The following is a 10,517-nucleotide window of genomic DNA, read 5'->3' as shown; positions in this document are numbered from 1 at the left end:
GCATGCCAACACTACACATAGACACTATTATTTATCAGTAGATTGCATTTCAGTTCACATAAATACTGGGATATGGATAAGGGAAATATTATACTAGTCAGGGACAGAAGAAAACAACAGATTTATTCGTCCCCTTTAGACGTATCAGTTATGTGAACACATCCAGCTTGCATCTCTAGGGGACCGAGAAAACAACGGTTACTAAATAACATTTGTAGAGACAGATGAGTGTGTTGGAGCCTTCAGGCAGCTTGGCTTGGCACTGCCTTCCCCTCCCCAGGATAACAAATGAAAGAGGCTGGCAGGCTTTATGCAAATACAACCATTAAGAAAATTAGGAACAGACTGTTACTAATTGCCATTTGAAACCACAGCTTTATACTGTCTCAATGCTCCATTGGAAACACATGGGAGTGAATGGCGGTGAATGGGAATGAATGGGAGAGGAGAGGCAGGTCGGGTCGTGCCTGTAGCATAGCGTAGACAGATGTGTGGGCCCAGAGCCATAGACAGATACACAGACTGGGTTGGAGATGGAGAATTATAATGGACTTGACTGGGTTTCTAGCGGCTCTGTTCATACTGAACTGGACCCGCTAAGTTAGTGGGTTTGGAACTAAAAGGTGCTATCGAGAACCTTAAAGGGTTTTTTGGCTGTCCCCATAGTTGAACCCTTTGAAGAACCCTTTTGGGTTGCAGGAAGAACCCTTGAGGATTCTATGTAGAACCCTTTGTACAGAGGAACTCTACATGGAACCCAAAAGGGTTCTACCTAGAAGCAAAATGGGTTTTACCTGGAACCAAAAATGGTTCTCCTATGGGGACAGCCGAAGAACCCTTTTGGAACCATTTTTTCTAAAAGTGTAGGTTGAGGTGGACCTGCTAATAAGTTAATGAGCTTTATACTAGTTTCAAAGGTGGGTAAATGCTGAGCACAGATGATCTCGTTAGACCCATTCACACCAAGCTTAATGTGTCTCTCCTAGATCTCCATACCCTCACTTCTCACCACATGTTTAGTGACCAACTGAAGAGTGTCTCTGATGTGGTCCTCACACACACACACTGGGTGGGGCTCTTTAATATCATTGTGGCTGGAGCACTGCCCTTTTTGTACATGATGCTGCTCCATCATTTCCTGTGGCTAACACTGTCATACAGTATGGGGGTCTAGGTTTGTTTTATGTGTTAACCATGGTGTGGGGAGTGTGTTTGTCTATCTATTACCCTGCTGTTTACAAGCTGTTCATGCAGTCACACGTTCCAGTGATATTCACGCAAAGCCTCATGTTCCAGTGCTGGGCCAGGGCTGTGGCCTCCTGAGGAAGGATGGGTTGGGTAAACCCAAACCTCAGCTAAATTTATCTGCTCCCAGGCCGCCACTCGCGACGGACAGGGATGTTCAAATATAGCCAACCCCTAAACCTCTTTGAGAGCAAATATGAACACGCAGACAAATGCTGTAGCCTACTTACAGTCTCTCCAGCTCCTTCATGTCATCAAACGCTCCACGCTCTATCGCTCCAATCTGATTCTCCATCAACTGTCTACAGAGAGAAAGAGAGAGAGAGAAAGAGAGAAATAAAGATAGTTTCGCATAGTGCTAGATTTCTCTGAAAGTACGTGGTATTGTATAACAGCAATTGTTTGAAACTCACGCATTACGCACATGAAAAGCGTGAAATCGTTGCTCCTCACGAGCTTCCCGCCTTCTGTTCAGAAACCTCACAAGCTGACAGGTTGCCATAGCAATGTAAGCTAAAGTGACAGTTTATTTTCCCGCTGACCGTTTGACAGACTGTTTCTTCTAGTGATGAATGACTGTGCATATTTGACAGATTGTAAGTAGGTAATTACATATGCTTGTTTTTCACTGTAACATTTATATGTAGTTGTTTTCAGATTAATATGGAAATAATAAGAAATGGTCTTGTATTCCACCATGTAATTTATGTCTGCTTTGTTGTCTGCTACTGTATGCTAGCTTCTGTTGCTGTCTTTGCATGATAATGCTAGGCTTGCTATTCTAAATCATATGGCCTTTTCTGTTTATGTTGAAATGGTTTTATTCCCTATAGAACTACATTTATTCCACATACCTTCTCACATATCCCATGTGCACCTGTGTAACCGATGTGAAATGGCTAGCTAGTTAGCGGTGGTGCGCGCTAATAGTGTTTCAATCAGTGACGTCACTCGCTTTGAGACCTTGAAGTTGTGGTTCCCCTAGCTCTGCAAGGGCCGCGGCTTTTGTGGAACGATGGGTAACAATGCTTAGTGGGTATTGATGTGTGCAGAGGGTCCCTGGTTCGAGCCCAGGTTGGGGCGAGGAGAAGGTACGGACGCTATACTGTTACACCAAGCCTCAACGGGGTTCCTGTGGCCATCCCTCTCTCTACCCAGCTGTCCCAGAACCTACTCATCCCCTAGAGTGGGCCTACCCACACTCCGTTTTAGTATGTGTTTAGTATGTGTTTCAGTCACTCAGTCACCTAAGGCTTTAGGCGTAGGGGGAACGAGGTTGCTGAAGTTTGGGGTTGGGAAATGGGTGGTAAAGGCCCCTTGTTAAGTGTGTGTATAGGCTGGCTAGTTCCAGCACCCCTTTTGCCCAAGGCAATGGTGTGGTCCACACTCACTCATACAAACAACCACACACATATAGGGCAGTCGTGTGGTCTGGGGCTGGCTGTGGAATCTTGGCACCGGGGGGCATCTCAGGGATCATAGCCAGGAAAGAGTTTCTGAAGGTAGGTTAGTGAGGCAGGCCACTGTGCCTTGAGGTCTGGTGTGGTCTTGTGGTTAGACGGGGAGGTGTGGAGAGGGAGGGGCAGGGGTGAGAGGCATGGTGAATCCGGGAGAACGAGGGGAGGCATGGAGAGTCAGGGGTGAGGAGGGGGGAGACTAAGGTGAGATCCAGGGCTGGGTGGTTCAAAGAACAGAGGGGGAGAAAGAGACCCACTGTAAAGCTGTCCTTGGGGCATGGGGACGTCAGAGCACTGTGTGAGTGTGTGTGTCCAAAGAGCTGCAGTGCCTGGCTAGGTGTTAGTGCTGCAGGCTTTACACACACACATGTGTACGCTGCCAAAGCTAATGCACTGGATGGTTTTGGAAGTGTTGCAATAACAGTTTAGGGAGAGACAAGCGTCCAGGTCTTAGAACCAACAGTAGTGTTCCTTCATTCAGAGAACCGTTCTCTGTGTGTGTGTGTGCGTGTGTGTGTGTGTGTGTGTGTGTGTGTGTGTGTGTGTGTGTGTGTGTGTGTGTGTGTGTGTGTGTGTGTGTGTGTGTGTGTGTGTGTGTGTGTGTGTGTGTGTGTGTGTGTGTGTGTGTGTGTGTGTGTGTGTGTGTGTGTGTGTGTGTGTGTGTGTGTGTGTGTGTGTGTGTGTGTGTGTGTGTGTGTGTGTGTGTGTGTGTGTGTGTGTGTGTGTGTGTGTGTGTCCTGTGAGGCCACACGGCTCCACTCAGCAGTCTGTGTTTCCTCCCAATCGAATATAAATGCAAATGGCTGTTCCTGTTCCCACTCCATAAATATAAAGAGAAAAGTGTAGCTCACCTCCGCTCACTCTCTCCCCTCATGAATTTAGATGGAGGTAGAATAAGAGGAGAAAGTACTTCTGAATCTAGGTAACTTTAAACTATAGTCAGGTCAGCTCTTTCTTTGTTTTTCTTTCTTCTCATCTTTACCTCTGTCTCTGTCGTGTGTCCCCCCCCCCCCAATATTTGAAATACTTGAGGTGAGCTTGATTTAGCTTGGCCTTGTATGCGGAATTTGAATGTATGGCACTCTCCTGTTAGTACCATTGTGCCAGACAAACCTGTTTACATTATTGTATTTGACACAGCTCTGCTGTATTGTTAACTTAGTAGCTCTGTCCAATGGAGTGTACCACCAACTACATCGATTCGCTATCAGTCGATTATTGTAAAAATGTCCATTCTTTAATGCTTTCCTTGTACCTATGTTTGTCTTGTGACACCGCAAGCTTTTCTTTGGGTGATGGAATCGGTTGTTTTTTTCATTAAAATACAGGGAGCTGTGAAGGAACATTTTATGTTTGTGCTTTTCTAATCAATTCGACTGGGTTCATGCAAGTAACTGATTGATCATGGCTGGGAGGAATCCTCACTATCAATATAAGCAATTTGGCAGTGCGCCCAGAACATTGTTTTGAGAACTGAAAGGGATATCTCAGTTTCAAGGTCTCAGCTTGGAAATAATAAGCTTTGTGAGGTATTGGTTGGTTACATGCATGAACCAAAGGTTAATAATTAATTAATTATGAATATTGAATAACGTAAATCATGCAAAAATAACTTCTGTGTAAGCATTATATAAGAGAACTAACGGGACTGCCCCGACAGAGCTCACTTCAGACCGGTACTTTAGGGATCTAAGTTTGACTGTGACCTGTTGAGCTTGCTGACAATAAAGAGTGATTTATTTCATATTGACTTACAGTGTCCCTGTGTTGAATTTCCACAACAGAGCCTTTGCTTGTTAAGAGAGAAGGAGCAGCTCATCTTTGCATGGCAGATTTGTTCATTTTGTCAGGGACGCATAGAATGCACTTTTTTAAATCGAAAATGATGGATTCAAAATCCAACGGACAACAAAGAACGGATATTTATAAAAGTATCGAGTAAAAGTACATGCTTGAAGTCGTAACTTCCTACTCTATTGAAAAAATTATATTAAAAATATGGATTTCAGTACCCAAAGAAAGCCTGCAGCTACACAGGAGAAACATAGGTACAAGAAAAACATTAAAGAATGGACATTTTTACAAGTATCAACGAAGTATGACTTGATGTTGTGGCGCTACTACAATACCAGATTTCCATGGCAAAAAATAAAACATGAATTAGACTGAACTCTATTGTCCTCTGAAAACCTACTTTATATCAAATTGTGGGCGCTACAGCTTGCAAAATAAACTAATGTGACTGATGTTTTGTTTTGTTTCCTTGCCATGATACTTCAGAGTATCGCGATACTGTTATTGTGACAACCCTACTTCTGTGTGCATCTCTCTAGAAACCTGTGTGGAATATATTCATATTACAGCTACATTGTTGCTACCTAGAACCAAAGAGGGTTCATCAGCAGTCCCCATAGGAGATCCCTTTGAAGAATCCCTTTTGGTTCCAGGTAGAACCCTTTTGGGTTCCATGTAGAGCCATTTACACAGTTCTACCTGGAACCAAAACGGTTTCAAGCTGGAACCAAAAATGGTTCTCCTATGGGGACAGCCACAGAAACATTTTGGAACCCGTTTTTCTTAGAATGTACAGTATTGTATATATTCCTGCTCCTCCAAGTGATCCTCCATTTCCCCTCCAGACAGGAAGTCCTCAGGAGAGATTATCACGGCGACAGGCTCAATCAGCATGCTTCACTTTCTCAGACTGTCTGTCTGTGTTTCTTGTTTTTCTTTTCTGACCTGTTTCTGTATGTGAGTGAGTGCGTGCGTATGTTTTCTCAGTCGACCAGCAGACACTGTCTTTGACTGTAAGGTTAAACCGGTCTTCCTGTCAGGACCCTCCCCTGGGGTCACACTCACACCATCTCTGGGGTCGCTGGGGGTTTATGAGGCTCAAAGGTCAGGCCACTGTTAGTCCGCTGAGTCAGAGAGGGCAGATATACAAGGGTTTCACCGCCACATGACCGCAACAGACAGACGTGTGTGTGTGTGTGTGTGTGTGTGTGTGTGTGTGTGTGTGTGTGTGTGTGTGTGTGTGTGTGTGTGTGTGTGTGTGTGTGTGTGTGTGTGTGTGTGTGTGTGTGTGTGTGTGTGTGTGTGTGTGTGTGTGTGTGTGTGTGTGTGTGTGTGTGTGCGTGCCTGCGGGTTGGTATATCTATCGTTGTGGGGACCTATAATCCACAAATGTACCAACAAGAATAGTAAAACAAGGCAAATTCTCCCACGTGGGGACATTTCCCACGTCCCCATGAGGACAAAGGCTATTTTATGCTTAAAGGTTAGGTTTAAGGTTAGGGTTAGAATTACGGTTAGGGTTAGAATTAGGGTAAGGGGTTAGCGGTTAGATTTAGGGTTAGGAGTTAGTGTTTGGGTTTGGGTTAGGGATACGGGTTGAGGTTAGGGTTATGGTAAGGGTAGGAGTTTGGGCTGGGTTTAGAGTTAGGGATTAGGGAAAATAGGATTTTGAATATAAATTCATTTTAGGTCCCCACAAGGATAGAAGAACATAACGTGTGTGTGTGTGTGTGTTTGTGTATTCTATGGGAATCAGAAAGTTTATAGTCACCCAGGGAAAAGCTGTAGTCTGACTTTTAGTGCCCCTGTAAGGAACTGTTTCCTTCTACCTCACTGGTGACAAGCTGGCGACATGGAGGCATTTAACCTCTATACGGGAATGGCGGGGAGAGGAAGGAGGGAGGGAGGAGGGAGGGAGGGAGGGAGGGAGGGAGGGAGGGAGGGGGAGGGAGGGAGGGAGGGAGGGAGGGAGGGGGGAGGGAGGGGGAAAGAGGGGTTTGGCTAGTAGACAGGGGAGAGAGGCACGTTGTGAGGAACAGAGTGAGTGGTTGAAGAAGGTCTTGAAAGGGGAAGATAAGAGGGAGAGGGATATGGAAGGGGAAGATAAGAGGGAGAGGGATATGGAAGGGGAAGATAAGAGGGAGAGGGATATGGAAGGGGAAGATAAGAGGGAGAGGGATATGGAAGGGGAAGATAAGAGGGAGAGGGATATGGAAGGGGAAGATAAGAGGGAGAGGGATATGGAAGTGGAAGATAAGAGGGAGAGGGATATGGAAGGGGAAGATAAGAGGGAGAGGGATATGGAAGGGGAAGATAAGAGGGAGAGGGATATGGAAGGGGAAGATAAGAGGGAGAGGGATATGGAAGGGGAAGATAAGAGGGAGAGGGATATGGAAGATAAGGGGAGAGGATATGGAAGTAAGATAAGAGGGAGAGGGATATGGAAGGGGAAGATAAGAGGGAGAGGGATATGGAAGTGGAAGATAAGAGGGAGAGGGATATGGAAGGGGAAGATAAGAGGGAGAGGGATATGGAAGGGGAAGATAAGAGGGAGAGTGATATGGAAGGGGTAATGACGTGGCTCTAAAATAGTAGAGGCCGTGGGGGTTTCAGCATCTCAAGTTCTACAGTCAGTCTCCAGTTACATTTTAAGCATATTTCAGTCTAAAGCACTTCCCCTTACAGTGGAGCTGTTTTTAACAGCTACACACACACACACACACACTTTTAACACCTACACCAGGAATCACAAGTACTGTTTAACTACTGAGTGATTCAGCGGCTGCACTTGTACATGTTAACAGGGTTTAGGACCTATTATATCCCTGAGTTAAAAGGCTAAAGACAGTATGGGAGTGGACGGTAATGTGAATGTGTGCATATGCGTATTTGGTCATTGATGGTATAAGGGCCACTCTGAGATAGCAGAGAGAGTGTATAAGTGAGTTTATAAGAGGTCTAATGGACTGTACAGTTAGTTAGTGTGAGACATTCATTATCTCTAAAACCACTACAATGTCATCATCATCACTAACAGTGACATAAATAATCAAGTGTCTACAGAAATAGAATAGATGGACATTGTCATGACACTTCAGAATCATTAACAGTATTGCATTTATATAATATGCATGGGAAATCCTGTGTGCAAGCACACTAAGTAATGAACATAGTGTAGATTACTTACAGCACACGGAGGTACTTGAGTCCAGAAAAGTCACTCTTGGTGATGCGTGTGAGGTTATTCCCATTCAGCTCCCTGCAAAGACACACACACGTATATTAATTATGTATCCGGTCTCTCCCTCTGGGCCTGTTCAGCCCGTTGACTCACTAACACAGTAATCAGTGGCACAGAAACAACTCTAGCTATTGATACCTGAGTCACGAGCCAACACACACACATATATATAAGCATGGACACACACACATAAGCATGGACACAAACACAATCATGCATTTTTCTTTTATTTAACCTCTTTTTCACAGGGAGTCCCATTCAGGCCTTTCTCAAGGGAGCCCTGCATATACATAATTTACACATTTACATCATTTACACATACAACATAATAAAAACAATCACATTCCTCGGCAAATATTGTAGGTCCTTAAAGATGCCCTCTGCTATCTTAAGCACAACAGATTTGTAACATATTGCACAAATTGGATTCGTAGTCTATCATACAAATGGCAAAATTCGTAACATATCACACAAAATTGATGACATAGTACACATTTGTATGACATAGTACACATTTCATGACGTAGTTTGGTTCGTGAGCGCAACTTTAAAACAACTGGCTGTTTGAGGCTGCATCTTTAATCAACAACTTGAACTGCCCTCCGAGAGACACCTTCACATCAAGTTGTAGGGATTTCTGTAGATAATTCCATACATGGGATGAAAAGAAACTTAAAGCAGTTATATATTTCATCTTCCTTTACAAATGGCACACTTTGCCCCAGGCAGTGCCAACACAGATGCAAATGTGAGTTAAGAATACCAGGCTTTGAAGACTGACACGGGTGTTTCTATAATCTTGTTCACACACTGCTCTTGCATTTACAATGTACATGTTTCCATTTGTAGCTTGAGGGGAAGAAGGAGAGAGAGAGAGAGAGAGAGAGAGAGAGAGAGAGAGAGAGAGAGAGAGAGAGAGAGAGAGAGAGAGAGAAAGAGGGGTGCCCTTTATGGAGCATATTGGAGTGTGGTAGAGACAGGAGTGTAACAGCTTCCCCTTGATGCTTGCACAGCAGAGTCCCTGCCCATCTTTCTAAAACATCTGAAACCCTACCTCTTCAAAGATTATCTTAAATAAGACATCTCAGTCTTATTCCCCCGAGCACTGATTTTGCTGATTACTTTGCTGAGGAGAAATGTACTTACTGCAACTGTGGTATGTGGTTGTCTCACCTACAGTAGCTATCTTAAGATGAATTCACTAACTGTAAGTTGCTCTGAATAAGAGCTTCTGCTAAATTAAAAAAAATTCAATGTAAAATGTAAGAGAGCGCCAATAATTATAATTCGATCAGAGCACCTCACTCAAATATCACTAGCTCATTTCAAATCGAATCCACGTCTCTCTTTCTCTACTCTCTCTACCTCCCTATCTCTGGGTCCACGGTCAGAGACCGAGAGGATTAGCAGTAGCCACTAGCTGGTCCAGGGGATTTGGGACAGGACATGGGGCCAGCCGGGCGAGAAAGCTAAGTGCTGTGGATATGATGAAACCAGCCTTCCTGCTGTGGGCTGGCTATCACTCGGGATAGAGGAAAGGAGGGATGGAGAGATGGAGGTAGAGAGATAGAGAGAGGTGAAGAGGGGGATAGGAGGAGTTAGGGACAGAGTTAAAGATGGAGGGAGGTGGAGAGGGGTATAAAGGGGGAGGGATAGAAAGGTAGGAAGTGGCTGGTACCCAGTAGGGCTGCAGATATAGAGGTGAGCAGTCTATCTTCCATGTTGACAATAAATGCTCCATGACAACAAGATTCTAATATGTATTTTAGAATAGGACTGTCTTAGAACTCTTAGTAGCAACCTTTAGCAACCCATTAAGACGCTAAATGTCAAACCGAGTTTGCTACGTGCAAGAGTGTATTTGTGTGTGTTTGGCAGCACGAGAGAACGGGTGGAGAGAAACAGATCGTCTCAGCAGTAGATGGCATCCTCCCACTTAGAAGACCTGCAGAGTACACGCACAGACTCAAGCACAGGCACACACCGTTTTCGTCAGTCAGTAGGGCTAGTATATGTCTTCTTACTCAGGATTAAAACGGAACAGTGCATGGTCCACCCCTCCTCCACTCCTAAAACCAAAAAGCCTCACTTCACTGCTATGCCGAAAGCAGTGCAGTCTCCCTCTTTCCCTCTCGTCTAATGACCACTCGAGGGACTATAGCACAGTGCAGCGGGCGGGAGAGAGAGTGGTCATTACAGACAGATGGGGTGTGTGTGTGTGTGTGTGTGTGTGTGTGTGTGTGTGTGTGTGTGTGTGTGTGTGTGTGTGTGTGTGTGTGTGTGTGTGTGTGTGTGTGTGTGTGTGTGTGTGTGTGTGTGTGTGTGTGTGTGTGTGTGTGTGTGTGTGTGTGTGTGTGTGTGTGTGTGTGTGTGTGTGTGTGTGTGTGTGTGTGTGTGTGTGTGTGTGTGTGTGTGTGTGTGTGTGTGTGTGTGTGTGTGTGTGTGTGTGTGTGTGTGTGTGTGTGTGTGTGTGTGTGTGTGTGTGTGTGTGTGTGTGTGTGTGTGTGTGTGTGTGTGTGTGTGTGTGTGTGTGTGTGTGTGTGTGTGTGTGTGTGTGTGTGTGTGTGTGTGTGTGTGTGTGTGTGTGTGTGTGTGTGTGTGTGTGTGTGTGTGTGTGTGTGTGTGTGTGTGTGTGTGTGTGTGTGTGTGTGTGTGTGTGTGTGTGTGTGTGTGTGTGTGTGTGTGTGTGTGTGTGTGTGTGTGTGTGTGTGTGTGTGTGTGTGTGTGTGTGTGTGTGTGTGTGTGTGTGTGTGTGTGTGTGTGTGTGTGTGTGTGTGTGT

General features: G+C 45.0%; 1 protein-coding gene across 1 annotated transcript in view; it reads right to left on the bottom strand.

Moving 5' to 3' along the window:
• Nucleotides 1–1,471: 1,471 nt before the first annotated feature.
• The window catches only part of LOC118398560 (slit homolog 2 protein-like), a 20,219-nt gene continuing 11,173 nt past the window's right edge, over nt 1,472–10,517 (bottom strand). The window contains exons 2-3 of the mRNA XM_052470222.1: nt 7,684–7,755; nt 1,472–1,547 (exon numbers count right to left, since the gene is read on the bottom strand). Of these exons, the coding sequence (XP_052326182.1) occupies nt 1,472–1,547; nt 7,684–7,755 (148 nt within the window). The remainder of the gene's footprint in view (nt 1,548–7,683; nt 7,756–10,517) is intronic.

This window comes from Oncorhynchus keta, chromosome 2 (assembly GCF_023373465.1).
Source record: "Oncorhynchus keta strain PuntledgeMale-10-30-2019 chromosome 2, Oket_V2, whole genome shotgun sequence".
Classification (NCBI taxonomy): domain Eukaryota; kingdom Metazoa; phylum Chordata; class Actinopteri; order Salmoniformes; family Salmonidae; genus Oncorhynchus; species Oncorhynchus keta.
This window is presented reverse-complemented; position numbering and strand designations above follow the sequence as displayed.